The following is an 18,126-nucleotide window of genomic DNA, read 5'->3' on the forward strand; positions in this document are numbered from 1 at the left end:
GAAAGCAAAAAAGTATAAAAGCTGGAATTAATGTGATTTGTTTGCGCTTAAGGAGCCTTAAATTAAATATTTACGTGTTTATATTTAAAGATTAATGTAATAAATTTAGTTTAAATTCTCTGAAAAGCTGAAAGAAAGACACATTTTGTTTTTAGACACTTTTTAAACAACTTTAGCGTCAACGTTCAGTCCTTTCTTTTACTTTTCTCAAATATCTCCAAAGGTTTGAAAAACAAAAGGCTAAAATTGTGTGTTACAGGTTTAAATTCAAAGTTTTAGTCTATTTTATCCGAATTAATTTCCTCACGTATAATTATTCATACGTCAAATTAAACTGGCAGAAATTTCACGTGTTTTTTTTTCCATTTCAAGTTTTGCTGTCTGTCTTCCAGAAAGGACCAGAACCTGCTGTCTCCGGTCAACTGCTGGTACCTGCTGCTAAACCAGGTCGGTCCACGCGTTCCTGACTTCCCTCGAAAAAGCCTCTTTTTTTTTATTCTTTTTTTTTTAAAGGTACAACAAAAATATGCAAATCTTTCCGTTGGTCTTGTTTTTCCAGGTGAGGAGGGAGAGTAAGGACCACGCCACCCTCAGCGACCTCTACCTGAACAACGTCATCAGCCGCCTCACGCACATCAGCGAGGACTCGGCCCGCCTGCTGAAGAGGGTGAGTCATCGCTCTATACTCAGATTCATGTGCAGATGCAGGGATTTTTCCTCACTGAGGTTCTGGTTTTTTTTCTCGCAGTAAAGTCCTGTTGTTGATTTAAAATTTTAAAAAAAGAAAAGAAAACACTAAATCTGCAATTACAGATTCATTCAATTGTCTTAAGAAGGTTTTTAAGGTCTCAATATTACAATAAAATAACATTAAAGTAGATTTTATGTGATGCATTGTTGTCAAAATCTAGCCAGCTAAAATATAGGATAAAACTTACAGTGCAGTTTAAGACTCAAATCTGGTTGAGTGAAACAGTAAATACATATTTTTTTCTCTCAAACCTCCTGAAAGCCAAACGGCATCAGATCCAGCTCAGAATCATCTGCAGGTTCGTCACTTCGAGCGATTGTCATTTGAAAGTTTATTACTAAAAAACAATATGTTGATTATGAGCTGCTTTCAGTGCTTCGTGCACAGAACCGTCCGTCAGCAGATATCCTGCGGCGGATAAATACATGCATGTGACCACACGCACAAACAAATGAATTCGTAAATGAAACAAGCTGTGCTGCCGAACGGCCGACTCTCCGTCTCATGCATTAAACAGCCGAGCACTTTTTTTTTTTTTTTTTTTTGGGTTGAAGGAGTTATGTGGCAGCATTAATATTACATTATGCTAAATGACTTGTGGAATCCCAGGATGGATGAATCCCGTTCCCATGGCGCCCGCTGAGAAAAAAAAAAAAAAAGATCAGTTGAGCTCGTCGCCATGGCCACGGGGGCTGTCAGGCGTTGTCATGGCCACTCGGCCGTCTGTCTCCTTCTTCTTCTTCTTCTTTCGGAGGAGGAGAGTTTGTTCTGATGGAGGTCTTGCTGTTCGCCGGCTGCACTTTAGCCAGCATGAATAAAAGACGAGCCGGAAGCGAGATTAATAATGAACAACGCCGAGCTAAAGTTGGAGGCGGCGGAGAAGCACGCGTGCGCGTGTGTGTGTGTGTGTGTGTGCGTGTGCGTGTGCGTGTGCGTGTGTGTGTGCGTGTGCGTGTGCGTGTGTGTGTGTGTGTGTGCGTGTGCGTGTGTGTGTGCGTGTGCGTGTGCGTGAGCGTGAGCGTGAGCGTGTGTTTAATTTGCTAAACTTCAAGGCGGGCCAGCCGAGCTCAGGGAATACTGACTTTACTTTTCATTAGAATCAACTGCAGCTCTGCACACGAGAAGGACGCCTCAAAGTACATCTGCTCCGACTTTACACCGACTGAACTTTACTTAAAGCGGCTTCGACTATCAGCGTTTTTACATTAAGAATTTATCAAATGACAATTTGATTCTAATACGACAAAAAAGCTCCTCAGTATCACTATGAAACTGAATTTAAGACTTTAAGGATCCATTTTCCCGTTAATAATATAAAAATAAGCTGCTTTTATCTGCATTTTTAGAGTTTTATGCTAAAAACCATTAATGGATTCAATGAATTAATGTCATTTCTATGAATTTCTGTGTTTTAAGGGGAAAAAAAAAAAAAAACTTTAAATTTAAAGCTTAAAACTTTTTAAATGAACCCTTAAAAGATTTCAGATCATTCAGCTGTCCAGATAAAACTTTGCTCTTCTTCACTCTCACTGCTTCCATCATGTTGCTGTTCATTTTGAGGGGATAATTTGTAGTTAAATTAATGTCTTTTTAATGTTTGTTTTTTTTCATGTTTACGATTTTTGCATAAAATTTTTAACTATGAAACTGAAGCTTTACTTCTTTTTTTTTTTACCTTAAAAGTCCATTAACTTTCCCCTTAATAATGTTCACATTCACCTTCTTTATCCAATTTATATCCAATTAAAGGATTAAAAAAAATGGATATACTAATGTCTTTTTAATGATTTTTTTTCTTGTTGCACTAAAAATCCTGAGATTTTAATGCAGAACAAAGCTGGCAAACCAGATATAAATTTAAGTTTAATATAAATCTTATTGTCTGAGATTGCCTCCGTGTGAGCGCCTGGATTTACTTTGTGTGTTCGTCTGTTTGTCTTTTAGAGTAAAGAGATCATCTTTCAGCTTCAGGAAGACCTCATGAAGCTTCTCAACGAGCTTTACACCGTAAGTGGAACAAAACTTTTTGTGTCTTAAAGCAGGACGTCAGCAGGAGATGTAAAAAATCTGATCTTGAATTTCTTCATATTTGGTCTCAAAATGGTTTTAAAACCCTTTTAAATGTCAAATTATAACACGGCAGAAATCATTTTCTTTCATTAACTTTTTTTTTTTTTTTTAAACTAACAACAGAAATGAAGAAAAAGTCGCACCATATTTTTGAAAGCTCAAAAACGTTCCCTTTTAAATGCTCAAACCGGCCATCAGGCAGACGTCCTCGCCGTCTTAAATTCATTTCTTTTTCCACTCGTGAACTTCTGCTTCTTCCAGTCTGCAAAGAGCGTTTGAAGGAGAAAAGCTGCTGATTATTAGCTGCCAGTCGTGGAGGTTTATTTACGGCCGGCGCCGCCGTCCTTAAGAGCTTCTCGTCCAAACACTAGAAATCAGATTAGAGGCGGAGCCGAGCAACCTTGGGAGAATAAAAAAAAGAAAAGAAAAAAGAAACAGTCCGTCCAAGTCGGCTGTGTTATTGTGGGCTGCTGTTGCCTAGGTGATGAAGACGTATCACATGTACCACGCGGAGACGATCAATGCGGAGACCAAGCTGCGGGAGGCGGAGCGCCAGGAGGGGCGCGTGAAGGGCGTGTCGGGGACGAGCGGAGGGGTGGAGCCTGTGTTCGGCCTGCGGATAGAAGAGCGCCACCAGAGGCGCAACGCCGCCCGCAAGATGGAGAAGATGAGGGAGAAGGTACGACTTTCTATTGGAAATAAGACGTCCTGGCTGCCCAACTTTTTACGAAAAAAATCGTCCACAGAAGACATTTTGTCGAAGTACGTCCAATAAAGCTGCTTTAGTAGTTTTTTATTCTCGACATTTCGATTTTATTTTCGACGTTTCAAGCTCATTCGTGACATTCCTCCCACCCTTTAAAATTCCAATTTTACTCTCAACATTTTGACCGTATGCTCAACATTTCGACTTCATTCCCGAAAATGCAAAATAAGAAACCTCATTATATTTCTTTAATTTTGCCCTGAGACTCCGTCACGAATTTGTTTTCTTCTTGATCGGATTTACGGATTAAACGGAGGCTTTGGGACGTGTCCGTGGGAGACAAACACATTTGGACTGAAAACTAATATCTTCATCTTGTTTGTTTTTTTCGTCCGTGTCTTTTTTCATTAGAGGAAGGCAAAGTACTCTGAGAACAAGCTGAAGGCTCTGAAAGCCAGAAATGAGTATCTGCTGACTCTGGAGGCCACCAACGCCTCCGTCTTTAAATACTACATCCACGACCTGCCCGACATCATAGACGTGAGTGTATTACATTGCACATTTTTTTGGTGGCTCAAACTGTCTATTCAACGATGCTCGTTTAAACTCAATTTATAAGCAGAATCATTTCCAACACTGAAAAACACGCCACATTCACCTCCATCTTTTTTCCAGTGCTGTGACCTAGGGTACCACTCCAGTCTGAGCCGGGCTCTGAGGACCTACCTATCAGCCGAACTGAGCCTTGAAGCCTCCAGGAGGGCGGGTCTGGAGGTGCTGGAGGGGGCCGTGGAGGGCCTGGACCCCGCCCGCGACCGGCAGCGCCTGCTGGGCCTCTACCCCACCGCCTTCTGCCCCCCGCAGCGCTTCAGCTTCCAGGCCCACATGGGCGACGCAGTCAGTAAACTGTTGCTGCCGCATGTGCGCCGTAACACACCGACGTGAAGTGATGTAGTTCACAAAGGGAAATCACAACTCCAGAGTTTAATCACATTCTTTATTATAATTGTAGAGGGTGTAACTTGGAAAATGTCTCATTAATATTGTAAATATTTATCAAGACGGAATTAAATTTTAACTCTGTTTTGCATAGCTGAAAGACTTTTTATATTATTGTTTTTGCTTCCCTAGAATTAAACCAGAATATGTACGAGCAGGTTTACATCGGGAAGTTTAGTTTTCTCTGGACGCATTTTTCTGACCGTCTTTGTTGTCGTTCCACTTCCTGTCAGGTGACCCAGATCGCCTCCCAGCCGCAGGTCCAGGCTGAGCTCTCCCTCCGCCTCACTCAGCTGCAGACTCGCCTGGCGTCCCTGAAGATCGAGAACGAGGAGGTCAGTCACGCATAAATGTTAAAAAAAAAGTTCCTCAAGCTGTTTATGAGATATTGCGGGATGAAGAAACGGGACAGATTTGAATTTACAGTCACTGTCGTTCCCCAAAATGTAATCAGTTCATCTTTGGGACCAAGTGAACGTTTGTGCAAAATTTTGATGATATTTCCTTGAGGCGTCCCTAAAATATTGCATTACACGTAAATGGGACGAGTGTGAGTTCACAGTGACCTTTGATCCCCAAAATTGAATCGCTTCATCTTTGGGACCAAGTGAACATTTTTGCCAATTTTGGGGAAATTCCCTCGAGGCGTTCTTGAGATACTGCAATCGTGAGAACGGGACGTACAGACAACCCGGAAACATGATGCCGGCATTTTTTATGCCTAATAATGCCGGTTGCTAATCAATAGCAAGGGACGTAAACGGTATCTCAGTCGTCATCCGTCAGCACAGAGGCTGGCGTTGCATTTGCTGGGAATTATAAAAAAAATGTAAGAAAAATATTGATTTCAAATTCGTCGTTTTCTTCTAATCATGTTCGTGGCTATTTGTCTGCAACACAGGAAGTTGCCGTCTTTTCTAAATCCTTCCAAACAAAGACTTTATCAGCTCTTTTTTTTTTTCTCTCTGCTGAAAATACTGGAAGAGGTGTCTGGAAACTGATTTGTGATTTATCTCCCTGCCGACTCGTAAATGTTCGCACAGACTTTAGTTGGTGGTTTTGTCCTGTGGTTGCTGAGATATTTCCATCTGCTGGTATTGATCCAACACGCCGGACCCGAAAAAAACCTTTCCCTGATCGCACACGAATACGTTTGTTTCTGTCAGTTATCAACTTTTGTGTGGAGTTATGGTGATTTATGCCGTTTTAATGGGGGTGATAATGGAGCAGATGTAGCCTTGAAAAATACACGGGAGCCGTCTGAAAGCGACTCGGTTGCTGTAGTCCGTCGTCCTCGCTTGTTGTCGAGGGCAACTGTTAACTCGGCTCCGCTGAAGGAGTCGGGGATTAATGAGCTGCATCGCCACGCAATGATTATCATGTACAAATAAAAAAAAAACACTCAGCCATTATCCTCGCAGGTAAATACAAACACACTTTGCATACAGTACACATTAAACAGCCCGAAGGCGTCCTCCTCCTCCTCCTCCTCCTCCTCCTCCTCCTCCTCAAACATTTTGGGAAATTAAAACTCCACCCTCAAACAATTGGATGGATAATAGCTAGATAATAGATGGATGGATGCTTTATTAATCCCGCAAGGGGACATTTCTTAGCTGCAGCAGCATGTACGGGGTAAAAGCAATAAAAATGACTGAATAAAAATCGAGGTAGTAAAAAATATTAAATATAAAAAAAATAATATTAAAATGCAAATTTGTATACAAATAAAAACAGAATAATATAAAATTAAACTAAACAACTGCACCGAATTAAACAAACAAACAACAGTATTTTGGATGGAGGATGGATTTGGCCAGAGATGAGCTCCTGTACGGATCTATAATTCATAACTCAACGGAGTCGAGTCGACGAGTTTAATTTAGGTGTTCAGTCATCCTTCCTGTGCAGCAACTAGTGGAAATCTCCAGTTCAGAGATGCTTTCAGGTGGAAAAACAGATTCACACGCAGGTCTGGGTCGATATTTACGAAGCATCTCGTCCTTCTTTGACCTGTGAGAAACATATATTTCGATCTCTCTATGTCTCGGGCACATAACGCCAAATTGACAATAAAGTTGACTTTTGACTCCCCCGTCCAGGTGAAGAAGACCTGGGGTGCGACTCTCACCACCCTGCAGGACATGACGGTGCTGGACGACTACGACGTCTCCCAGAGCTTCACCCACAGCCCGTCGTCCGAGTCGGTCAAGTCCAGCGTGTCGGACGGCTACCTGAATAAACCCAGTCTGGCCAAGAGGCGAGCCAACCAGCACGAGACCGAGCTCTTCTACTTCAACGTGAGATCTGTTTCATCTCGGTGACATGCATCGCTATCCGTATTATTAATAGTTAATAATAATAATATGATTAGTAAGCTTTGATCACTTGATGTTTGGCTGGTTTACTTTTTGTATTTTTCTTACACTGCTCAACCGGACGTCAATTATTTGTCAAATCTTTTATATTTCAAATCCGTGTGATTTTCTGCCGCTTATATTAAATGTACTTTACATTCACGGACGGTCCTGCACTTTTAAAGCACCAGTTTTTGCAGAATAATAACTTTCACAGAACGTGCCGGTGTTATGATCACCGTATCCACGGTTACCTCTTCTATTCGGTTTGTTTTATAATTTATTTATGTATGATTTAGCCTTTGTTTTGGGATTTATGTAAAGTAGCCGTTGTAAAACTGCAATTTCCCCTTTCGGGATTGTTAATACAAATCTGTTTATTGTTCAACCGTCAGAAACTCCGCGAGTATCTGGAGGGAAGTAATCTCATCTCCAAACTTCAGGCCAAACATGACATACTGAAGAAAGCCTTAGCCGAGGGTACGACTCTCTCTTATATTTTATAACAGACGTCAATGATTTCTTGCCTCTAAAACTTCCCACGTATTCTCTTCTTTTGTTGTTGCAGGATATAAAGCCGAACTGCTGACGACCAGGTGAGACGTTTTCTCCCGTCGTTATAGTTCACGTTAATAAATGTTACTTTCACCTCCCGCCGACTTTAATTTGAACTGAGACACTCTTTTCTTTTTCTTTTTTTCCTGCTGCTTACAGTCGTGGGCGGAAGAACTCGCACAGCAAGCACCAGGTAGAGTTTCACCTCCGTCAGCCTGTCAAAGGTTTATCTGGTCAAAAAGATCCTTTTTATTTCCACTGAATTGGAGGAAAGTTGTTTGACATCAGAGAATGTAAACGGCGTGTCGAGATGTAAAGCAGGGTGTCGTCGGCGTAGCGATGGAAGTACATTTTCTACCTGCGTGTGTTTTAGCCTGCCCTCAGCGTAACGAGCATAAAATGCAAAAACGTCGTTATTTCCAGAAACCTATCGAGGTCGTGTGGAAGATTCCCGTCTTTTCATTTTGTCTTTTCATATCACAAAGAACGAAAGAAAAATACCATTCAATCTATGCTAGTTGTTGTTTTGTGGAAGTGTGACGGTGCTGTAAATAAAGGGCGTAGCACGTTTTACTTACTCGCTGACGACTGCATTTAGTAAAGAAGAATCCGAACCAATCGAACAACCGTCGCTGACGCTGTAGTCCAACTGTGTTTGCAGGATTCAACCAAAGCCATACCGCTGCTGGTGGAGAGCTGCATCCGCTACATCAACCTGCACGGTGAGTTTCACCACGTCGACGTCCGGGTTTCAATCCTTATTTATGGGAAATATCGTTGATATACTGGTGATATTATTTGCAAAACTGAAGGAATCTGATGGTGAGAAAATGATAACGTGATCATGCTGACACCCCCGTCTGCTGTTTCCCAACAAGGTCTTCAGCATCAGGGAATATTCCGGGTGTCGGGATCGCAGGTGGAGGTCAACGACATCAAGAACTCCTTCGAGAGAGGTGAGAGGTCAACTTGAGGGTCAGCTGAGTGAGCGGGGGAGGGGGGTGTCACATGATCGATAAGCCTGGTAAAACCCTGTTTCTTCTCGTCCAGGTAACGACCTGCTGATCGACGAGGAGAGCAGCCGCGACATCAACTCGGTGGCGGGCGTGTTGAAGCTCTACTTCAGAGGTTTGGAGAACCCGCTGTTTCCCAAGGAGCGCTTCAACGACCTCATCTCCTGCGTCCGTGAGTACCCGCCGTCCGATACCCGCTGTCCGATACCCGCCGTCCGATACCCGCCGTCCGATACCCACGGTCCGATACCCGCCGTCCGATACCCGGTCCGATACCCGCCGTCCGATACCCGCCGTCCGATACCCGCCGTCCGATACCCGCGGTCCGATACCCGCCGTCCGATACCCGGTCCGATACCCACCGACCGATACCCGGTCCGATACCCGCCGTCCGATACCCGCCGTCCGATACCCGCCGTCCGATACCCACGGTCCGATACCCGCCGTCCGATACCCGCCGTCCGATACCCACCGACCGATACCCACCGACCGATACCCGGTCCGATACCCGCCGTCCGATACCCGCCGTCCGATACCCGCCGTCCGATACCCGCCGTCCGATACCCGCCGTCCGATACCCGCCGTCCGATACCCGCCGTCCGATACCCGCCGTCCGATACCCGCCGACCGATACCCGCCGTCCGATACCCGCCGTCCGATACCCGCCGTCCGATACCCGCCGTCCGATACCCGCCGTCCGATACCCACGGTCCGATACCCGCCGTCCGATACCCGCCGTCCGATACCCGCGGTCCGATACCCGCCGTCCGATACCCACGGTCCGATACCCGCCGACCGATACCCGGTCCGATACCCGCCGTCCGATACCCGCCGTCCGATACCCGCCGACCGATACCCGGTCCGATACCCGCCGTCCGATACCCGCCGACCGATACCCAGTCCGATACCCACGGTCCGATACCTGCCGTCCGATCACCATTCTTCTTGCCTTTTATTCAATAAAGACTTAAATAAATCTCTACGAGCTAACAGGCTTGCCAGCGATAAGTTAGCAAACTCGTTAGCATGGCTGCTAAAGCGAATAATTTGACTTTTTTATATATATTTGAAATCATTTAGAAATATTATCTCCATAGTTCAGATTTTAAATTCTAGAATAATAATAAAAAAGAATCAAAGTACTTAACGAGAGACTTTTTTTTATGTCCGCCAGATTTTGTGCACGTTGGTGAAACTAGGTGCCGGGGCGGCAGTTGGGGGGGGGGGGGGGGGGGGCTAGCGAGCCATTTGGCCACGCCCACTCGTGACACCACTAAAAATACATCACTTTTCACCAGGAAGACGCGTGCGCCGACTTTCATGAGGTTTTTGAGTCCGTTAAAGCCGGCAAATAAAAAAAGGCGATTCGTTTGTAAGAAGAAAAATAAGGAACGGGAACAAGAAAAAAAAAAAATGATGCCATGAATAACAAATAGCACACACACACACACACACACACACACACACACACACACACACACACACACACACACACGTTCCCTCAGTTTCTGCCTCTGTCCTCTTGGTGCCGAGCTGCTTCTCTTTCTCTTTCTGTGGCGCCGGCTGGTGTTTTTCTGAAACGTGTCGTTGTGTTACAAACGCCTCATGACCACTTATTTCTTATTTTTGTTTTTCTTGCTGCAGGAATAGAAAACCTGTACGAGCGAGCGCAGTGCGTCCGTAAGATCCTGCTGGGCGTCCCGAGGGCGACGCTGGTGGTGATGCGCTACCTGTTCGCCTTCCTCAACCAGTGAGTATCCACTTTACACCAAACCCCCCCCCCCCCCCCACACCCTCCACCTCCTCCCCCCACCTCCACCCCCCCGGCTCTCACCGCTAATGATGATTGCTCTGTTTCATTTCCTCCCGGATGGGCGGGTGAGAGGCCGTAAAGCGTTGCAGTTGAAGTGAGCACTTCGTCGATTTGATAAAACAAGACCCTCTTTTTTTTTTTTTCTGCAGCCTCTCAAATAAATATAGAAAAAAACAAAACAAACGAGCGAGCGAGCGGCTGAGAGGTGGAGAGGCAGCAGGAGGAGGTGTGAGCAGGGAAAAGTGTGATGGTGTGATCGTATCAGCCGGATGCAGCGCCGTTGTGTTTGTCAGTGGGGGGGTGAGGAGGGGGGGAGAGTGGGGAGTGGTGGGGGGGGTGCGACGACGTAATGCGTTTGGTTTCGGCAGCCGTTAAACACGCAGCTTTTTTTTTTTAATTTTATTGTTGTTGCCAAAGTTTACAGCGTTTTTTTTCCTTCTTTTTTTTTTCACTTTAAATCTTTATTTATTCTTTCCAAAGCAGAACAACACAACAAGAACTTTTTCCCCCAAAAACTCAACACAACAGTTTCTGTCGTAACAGCGCCGCCTTTTTTTTTTTTTTCTTCAGTTCAATTTGTGCAGATTTCTTCTACAAATTGTGGTCCGTTGATCTTTTTATTTATTATTTTCTGCAAAAAAGGAAGAAGTTGTTTTACACTTTTCTGGTGTTTTATTTACTGAAGACTTTTTGTTGTTGTTGTTGTTGTTGTTGTGGTTTTTAAGCACCGTGTCTTTCCCCCGCAGCCTTTCCCAGTACAGCGACGAGAACATGATGGACGCCGGGAACCTGGCCATCGTGTTCGGCCCGACTCTGCTGCCGACGCCGGACGCGCTGGACCAGGTGGCGTGTCAGGCGCACGTCAACGAGGTGGTGAAGACCGTCATCCTGCACCACGACAACATCTTCCCCGACACCAAGGAGCTGCCCGGCCCGGTCTACGAGAAGTGCATGACGGGAGACCAGTACTGGTGAGGCCCGTTACTCACGGCAACCACTTTGTTATAATAATCGAATCACACGTGCTAATGATATTACGACACTTTCCACTCAGATTTGCCTCCTGAATCCTGATTTCCTCTTTTTTTTTTTTTCCGCTGTGGTAGCCTCAAACGTCCCCCCCTCCTCCTCCCCCCCCCCCTCTGTAATTTGACTGTTCAGAACTTGCCTGAGAATCTGCTGGTTTTTCAGGGTTTCCTTCAGCGTCGCCGTCCTCCACCGACAGTCGTCTTGTACATTCGCTGTGAACGGGAGCCGCCGGTTCGGCTACTTTTAACGGCGCTAAAAAAGAAAAAGCGTAAACAAAATATCCTCCGAAGCTCGGCGGGTTGCAGACTTAGTCACGGATATTGAGTTGTCCGTTTTTGAGCAGACGCCTTGGCAGCCTGTCAGGAAACAAGAGGAATTAAACCAGACGGTAATCCTCTTCCTCTCCAGCGGCTCGGTGTTTCTACCGGACCGCCGTGAACCCAGACTCTTGACACTGTAAGCTGAAAGCGGCCGTCGCCGCCCGGCCTCCCGCTCAGCGTGAATCCTCCCTTCCCCCTTTGTTCCCGTATTGAATGAATGGACGGTGTGTCAAGTCTCCTCCTTCTTCTTCTTCTTCTTCTTCTTCTTCTTCCTCCTCCTCTTCCTCCTCCTGCAGCGAGAGTCCGTTCAGCGAGCCGGGAGCGTTGGAGGAGGCCGAGCCCGACGCCGGCACCGAGACCCAGACCAGCGACGAGGGTACGAACACACACGCCTTGACCCCTGACCTTCACACACAATCGCCCACACGTACTCTCCCCCCATACCTACCCTCCCTGGTGGAGAGGGGTTGCTACGGCAACAGCAGCCATGGAGACACCACCGCCACCTTCCCTTTCTCCCTTCTCCACACCCCTCCCTCCCTCCCTCCCTCACTCCCTCTCATCTCTCTCCATCTGAATTAATAGAAAAGACTGGTTTTTTTTAATGCTCTTTTCTGATTGGTCGAGCTGTGGGAGGAACAAAAGCCTCCCGAGACAGTTGATTGACAAGTTCAGGTTCACCTCTATTTTCTCCTCTGGCTCTTATCTTCACCCCCCCCCCCCCGCTCCTGCTCTATCATCTCTCGTCTCGTCCCCCCCCCCCCCCCGGCAGAGGGTGAAGCCGTGGAGGCGGTGGCGAGGTTTGACTACGTGGGCCGGTCGGGCCGCGAGCTCTCCTTCAAGAAGGGAGCGTCGCTGCAGCTCTTCCAGCGAGCGTCTCACGACTGGTGGGAGGGTCGACACAACGGCAGCCGCGGCCTGGTGCCTCATCAGTACATCGCGGTGAAGGACAGGCGAGTGCACAGCCCGCGATGGTTTGTACACAAGAAGTACTCCCAAAAGTGCAAATGACAACAGCACAGTGTGAAAATACTGCAGTAAAAAGATAAATAAAAAGGAATTACAAAATATTACTGTAGTTTAACCAAGAAAATGTTTTTACTTAAAGTGTAGAATTGAGAACTTTAGATGATTTTGGCAGATTATAATTCTTATTTTTAGTTTATTTGAAATATTTCTTGTGATTTTAAAATATTTAAGTTCTAAAAAATTTTTTTATTATTTTGCTCAGTTTGCTGAATATTTTATGTTATAAGAGTAAAAAAGTATTTGTACATGAATTCATTTTTTATTTTTTTTTATTTACCAGATTTATATTTTTTCACTTGTTTTTTTATTCTTACATTCAGTTTTATTCATTTGTATAAAATGACAATATAATAATGGTCAAACAGTCATAGTTATTTGGACACAAATATTTTCAGATATTTTGATTAATTTTAGTCATTCAAGCTTTTTTATTGATTTCAGTTTGTGCTGGTTCTTTTTCACACAGTAAAATATATATTATAAGATTATTATAGATAATTACAAATGGTGTTTCTACATATTTGCAACAGTCATCATCTAAATTTATCATTTTTAAAACCATTTAACAAAAAGTCTTTCATTTTTATAATATTTTATATGATAATGAGTGTTTATACAAGATTAATGTGTATTTGCTTTGTTGATATCAAGTCTCTGTGCATAAAGATTAACATAAGACGACATCACTTCCTGCAGCTTAACTGATTTTTAAAGCTTCATAAGATTCTGGTCTTTTATTCTGTAAAAACATTGTAAAGCAGGAAACGGTTAAATTAAAGTTAACGTTAGTGACCCCCTTTGATCCACTGACTCGCTGCAGTGATGGATGTCGCTCACTGGATCGCACACCTCGTCGATGAGCCGACTTATCGGACTCTCTGACCGCAGCCTATCGATCAGCTGATTGACGAGTCGGCGTGAGTTGATCTCTCCTGCTTCCTCCTCCCGAGCGATTTGTTCCTGATGGAGCGTCTGTGCTTCGCTGTCTTCAGGGCCGACGCCGTGTTGGACACGCTCAGTCAGAAGGCCGACAGCGACGGAGGCAGCAGCAGCACCGACGATAAGAGGTCCAGGAGCGAGCTGAGCTCCCCCACCGACATCCGACCGTCGGAGACCTACAACAGGTCCGTCATGTAAGACACCTCCCGGAAAACTGTTCCACTCGTTCTCCGGCTTCTTCTTCTCACCTTCTAAAAATACCTGTGAATTTCATCAGGCTGTTATCACTCCTGGTTCTCATGTGACCCGTTTTCCTCATCTGGTTACGCAATCCAAGTTTTCAGGACCAATATATTAATGTTAACGCCCCTTCAAAGTAAAAGTCCTGCATTTAAAAACGACATTTTTTTTTCTCAGCAAGTTCTTATCCTGCAAGAAAAAAGACACACTTTAAACTTTATGCTTTACAGTAGGATGTTTGTGCACTAATTAATCTGCTGATTGTTTTTTCAATTAATCGTTTGGTTTATTAAAAAAAAATAAAAAAAATAAAAACGATGAAAAAGTATACATGTATATATTTACAAAGGGCAATCAATAAGTTCAGAGAGTTCCTGTTGCACACAGAGCAGGAGAAATCTTTAAACACGCCTCCTCACAGCCGAGTGTTCCTGAGCCCATGCAGTGATTTCCACCGATTCTTCTGCTCCACTGTGAGCGGAGGCGTGTTGTCATGTCTAGAGAACCCTGTTGCCATGGCGCCACAGTTCAGCTGGTCTGTGTTCTCTGGGTTTTCAAAAAGACGCAGCGACAGACAGCAAAATGAAACACAGTGACAGAAAGAGGGAAAAATAAGAGCACACAGACTAAAATACAGCGGGGGAGGGAAGGACAATGAGGGACAGGTGAAACTAATCAGTGGGCGGGGCCAAACAATCATACAAAAGGGACAGGAAGTGAAACGAAGACAGACAACAAGAGGTGAGTCTTTTCAAAATCAAACAGGTGAAACTGAAGACTACGAAGCAGATAAAGAAGTCCAAACATGGCAACTTGGAAAACTTCCTCGTGGTCGTTGCTTCCTCCAAACATTTATTACAATATAAAACAAGTAGACGCCTTTAATTCTCCCATTTAAGGATCTGAAACTATTCAAATGTTGGTAAACTAACTGGTTCTGATTTCGACTAACCGCATCGTCCCGCCGGCAGTCACAGGAGGAAGAGGACCGACGGTTTGTTCCGCCGCCCGCTCTGCCGCTCCAACGACAGCCACGGCAACGGCGGCGTGATGGAGCGCAGCTCTCCGCCCGTGACGGGTCACTTCAGCCCCAGGGAGCTGCTGCTGGGGCGGGGCCAGGGCCTGACCCCGCCCCTCGACAGCCCGGAGCGCCGCCGCCGCTCCGCCGCCGTGACCATGACGGTGAGCCGGCACGACTCGCTGCGGAGGCCCGAGGACACGCCCATCCGACGCTCGTGCAGCGGGCAGCACGGCTTCGGGGACTCGCATCGATCCAGAGCGCTGGACCCCGACACACTGGCACAGGTACACACACACACTCACACACACACACACACACACACACACACACACACACACATACTCACACACACACTCACACACACACACACACACACACACACACACATACTCACACACACACTCACACACACACACACAATGAACATTGTGAACAGGACGATGTACATAAAAGTGTTCGTAGCTTCAGGGTCTGAAAAATGGTTCCGATCCAGAAGTGTCTTCAGCTGCAATACCAGCGAGTGCCACTAGAGGTCGGCTCCAAAAAGCCTCCGGCTCCATAGACTCCCATTCAACTTCTCTCATCAAATCCAAAGTGAATAAAATGTGTCCATCAGTTATCTCGGTGTTGTTAGCTAAAGTCACTCCTTCTTATTAGTTTTCTGGAGGTCCATCTGAAAATAATCCCTCATTCATTAGAAAAGAAGATTCAAGAAGACCTGTTTTTGGGGGCGTGTCTGTTTGATTGACAGGCCTCTGGTGCAGTCAGGTTACAGCTATCGGTGGGCGGGACGTAGTATCGTCATGGTTTCCAATCAGATCAGTCAGATCCACCTGCTTGCCCCCCCCCCCCCCTCCACTCTCTCACTCTCATGAAGAAATCGTTCATATTTCAGGACATCGAGGAGACGGTGACCGTGGCTCTGGGGGAGCTGAGGCAGCTGGAGCGTCATGGCTGCCGGCCGGCCCCCGACGTGGTGCTGGACACTCTGGAGCAGGTGAAGAACGGCCCGGTCACCACCTGCTCCTCCGAGTCGCCCAGTCCCCACAGCACCCCCAGCACGCCGGGCACGCCGGGCACCCCGGGGACCCCCGGCACCCCGAGCCCCCTCAGCCCTCTGAGCCCCATCAGCCCGCTGCCCGGCCCCCCCGCCCCGACCGGCCAACCCGTCCCCCGACACCCTGGGCTCCTTCAAGCCCGTGGCGGCCGCCCGCATCGGGGCCCCCGCTGCGGCCCCCCCGCCCTGCGGCCCAAACCCATGGTGCCGCCGAAGAGCAGCACGCCGCCTCTGCCCCCGCCGCTGGACAAATCCTGCACCATGTGAGCCAAAAACACGGGGCCCCCCCGCAGAGAGGGCCCGCCCCCGAATCAGGCCGACCCCCGGGGCCAAAAACCGGGCCGAGAGGAGATCAGGGTACCGCTTTAAGTGTTTATAATCAACATGAGGGTAGAAAAACAGTAGGAAAGACAAAGAGGCTTTTAAATGTAGTAATAAAATATAATATATGACACGACCTATGATATGATATGCCATGATATTTATGTGTCGTCAGGTGGGTGTGTACTCTTTGGTGTGTAGGAGTTTGCTTTCTCCGTGTATCGAAGCATTTATCAAAGGTTTAGCTTAAAAGAAGTGGAGACGAGAATAGATGGAAGGAGGGAATCGTGTGGGGGAGGGGGGGGAGAGGGGGGAGGGGGGTAGTCCAGCTCCGGTATATATATTAAAAAAAAATTAAAACGTAGTTTCAGTGACGTGAATGTTGGCTGTGGTGTCATGACGATAGGGGCCAAAAAAACACCCCGATGTGGCTCGCTGTATCTGCGATTGTTGGGTCGGTCGGCGAGAAAGATAGACGCGGCAAAAAAAACACAAAAAAGGTTTTGTGTTATTTTTTACTTTTTTTTTTTTTTTTCACTCTGTTTCCGCTGCTAAAGTTTCACTTTATACACCTCGATTTAAAAAACCACGAAACGCCTCCCGAGGTGGTCGGTGAACTTTTGATTTAACAAAACAACAACAAAAAAACAACAAAAAAAAAGAAAACCAACGTCCAGCTAATCTAATGAATGTTTCCAGTATTTAAACGACTGTTCAGCCATCTTATTGAATGTTCGGGGAGCTGCTGCGGCGGCTCGCTCAACTTTTTAACAGCCTTTCTTCTGGTTTTTATTTATTTTCAGGGAGGGGCGGGAAAAAGGACCGGTAGCTTCAAGCGGTTGGTGGTTGAGCAGAGCTTTTTATTTATTTATTTCTGGGACGGGCGTTTGGGAGGTTGTATGAATTAGTTCTAGTTTGTTTGTGTGAAACTCGAAGTGTGTGTGTGTGTGTGTGTGTGTGTGTGTGTGTGTGTGTGTGTGTGTGTGTGTGTGTGTGTGTGTGTGTGTGTGTGTGTGTGTGTGTGTGTGTGTCCCGCTTGCCTGCCCCCTTGTTCGGCTCCCTTGTAAGTGCAGAGGCACTAGAATAGTGATAGACGATAGATTATTCATGCCTGCCTTTTTATTTTTTCCCCGAGTGCCAGAACACGCGAGTGCAAGTTGGGAGGGAGGAAAAATAAAAAATAAAAAAAAAAGCATGCCACTTCCTGTGTGTGTGTGTGTGTGTGTGTGTGTGCGAGAGAGAAAAATACCTGCTTGTTACACAGAAGTCACTAGTTAACCTTAAAAATTTCACAATAAGCTAACAGGGTGGGGTTGTGTGTAAAGACGCCCAAAAAAACAACAACACTTGAACAGCACACTGAATGTGGCCCCTCGGAGCGGGCTGAGAGTGTGTGGTGATTAAAATGAAACACGACGTGTGTGTGTGTGTGTGTGTGTGTGTGTGTGTATGTGAAAGTGCCTTTTTTTTAATCCTTGTCTTTTTATTCTTTTGTCGTGGGGGGAGGGGGGGAGGGGGAGGGGAGGGGATGGGGGGGTGAATCCACTAACGCATGTCCCGAACGAAAGAGCAGCAGCACTCCGAATGAAATAATCATAAATAAAAAAAAAAAGTGTTTAGTAGATTTACTGAATTATGAATTCTAGCATTAACCCATTGTGACATTGCACTTTGATGTATAGGAATCGTGTACTTTGGCATGTAGCATCATAACATGTTGGTGCAATTTTAAAAACTTTAAAAACGGGGGGAAGGTTTCTTTGAATGTGTTTGATAAAGGAAATGTTTTTTTTTTTTTTGTCCGTTAGTTGTTGCCGTATTTGAAAACCTAACCGAGCTTCCCCCCGAAAGACGAGCTCATATAGCCAAAATGGATTGTATCAATGTGTTGTATTTATATTATAAA

General features: G+C 45.8%; 1 protein-coding gene and 1 long non-coding RNA gene across 2 annotated transcripts in view; one reads left to right on the forward strand and one right to left on the reverse strand.

Moving 5' to 3' along the window:
• LOC138213413 (SLIT-ROBO Rho GTPase-activating protein 1-like) overlaps positions 1–16,508 on the forward strand; it is a 26,524-nt gene extending 10,016 nt beyond the window's left edge. The window contains 23 exon segments of the mRNA XM_069174485.1: positions 393–447; positions 560–667; positions 2,696–2,758; positions 3,303–3,500; positions 3,939–4,067; positions 4,203–4,424; positions 4,760–4,861; positions 6,629–6,826; positions 7,279–7,363; positions 7,452–7,479; positions 7,598–7,631; positions 8,100–8,160; positions 8,317–8,394; positions 8,489–8,623; positions 10,096–10,201; positions 11,011–11,235; positions 11,910–11,989; positions 12,386–12,566; positions 13,635–13,775; positions 14,793–15,126; positions 15,738–15,988; positions 15,990–16,074; positions 16,077–16,508. Coding sequence (XP_069030586.1) covers positions 393–447; positions 560–667; positions 2,696–2,758; positions 3,303–3,500; positions 3,939–4,067; positions 4,203–4,424; positions 4,760–4,861; positions 6,629–6,826; positions 7,279–7,363; positions 7,452–7,479; positions 7,598–7,631; positions 8,100–8,160; positions 8,317–8,394; positions 8,489–8,623; positions 10,096–10,201; positions 11,011–11,235; positions 11,910–11,989; positions 12,386–12,566; positions 13,635–13,775; positions 14,793–15,126; positions 15,738–15,988; positions 15,990–16,074; positions 16,077–16,166 — 2,989 coding nt within the window. The 3' untranslated portion in view covers positions 16,167–16,508.
• Positions 4,468–12,137, reverse strand: LOC138213456 (uncharacterized). The gene is made up of 3 exons (XR_011179521.1): positions 11,433–12,137; positions 10,993–11,202; positions 4,468–4,840 (listed from the first exon to the last, which is right to left on the reverse strand). It is a non-coding gene; the product is annotated as an uncharacterized lncRNA (long non-coding RNA).
• Positions 16,509–18,126: the final 1,618 nt, after the last annotated feature.

This window comes from Embiotoca jacksoni, unplaced genomic scaffold (assembly GCF_022577435.1).
Source record: "Embiotoca jacksoni isolate LCO1_2020_lvr unplaced genomic scaffold, fEmbJac1.0.p SCAF_102, whole genome shotgun sequence".
Classification (NCBI taxonomy): domain Eukaryota; kingdom Metazoa; phylum Chordata; class Actinopteri; family Embiotocidae; genus Embiotoca; species Embiotoca jacksoni.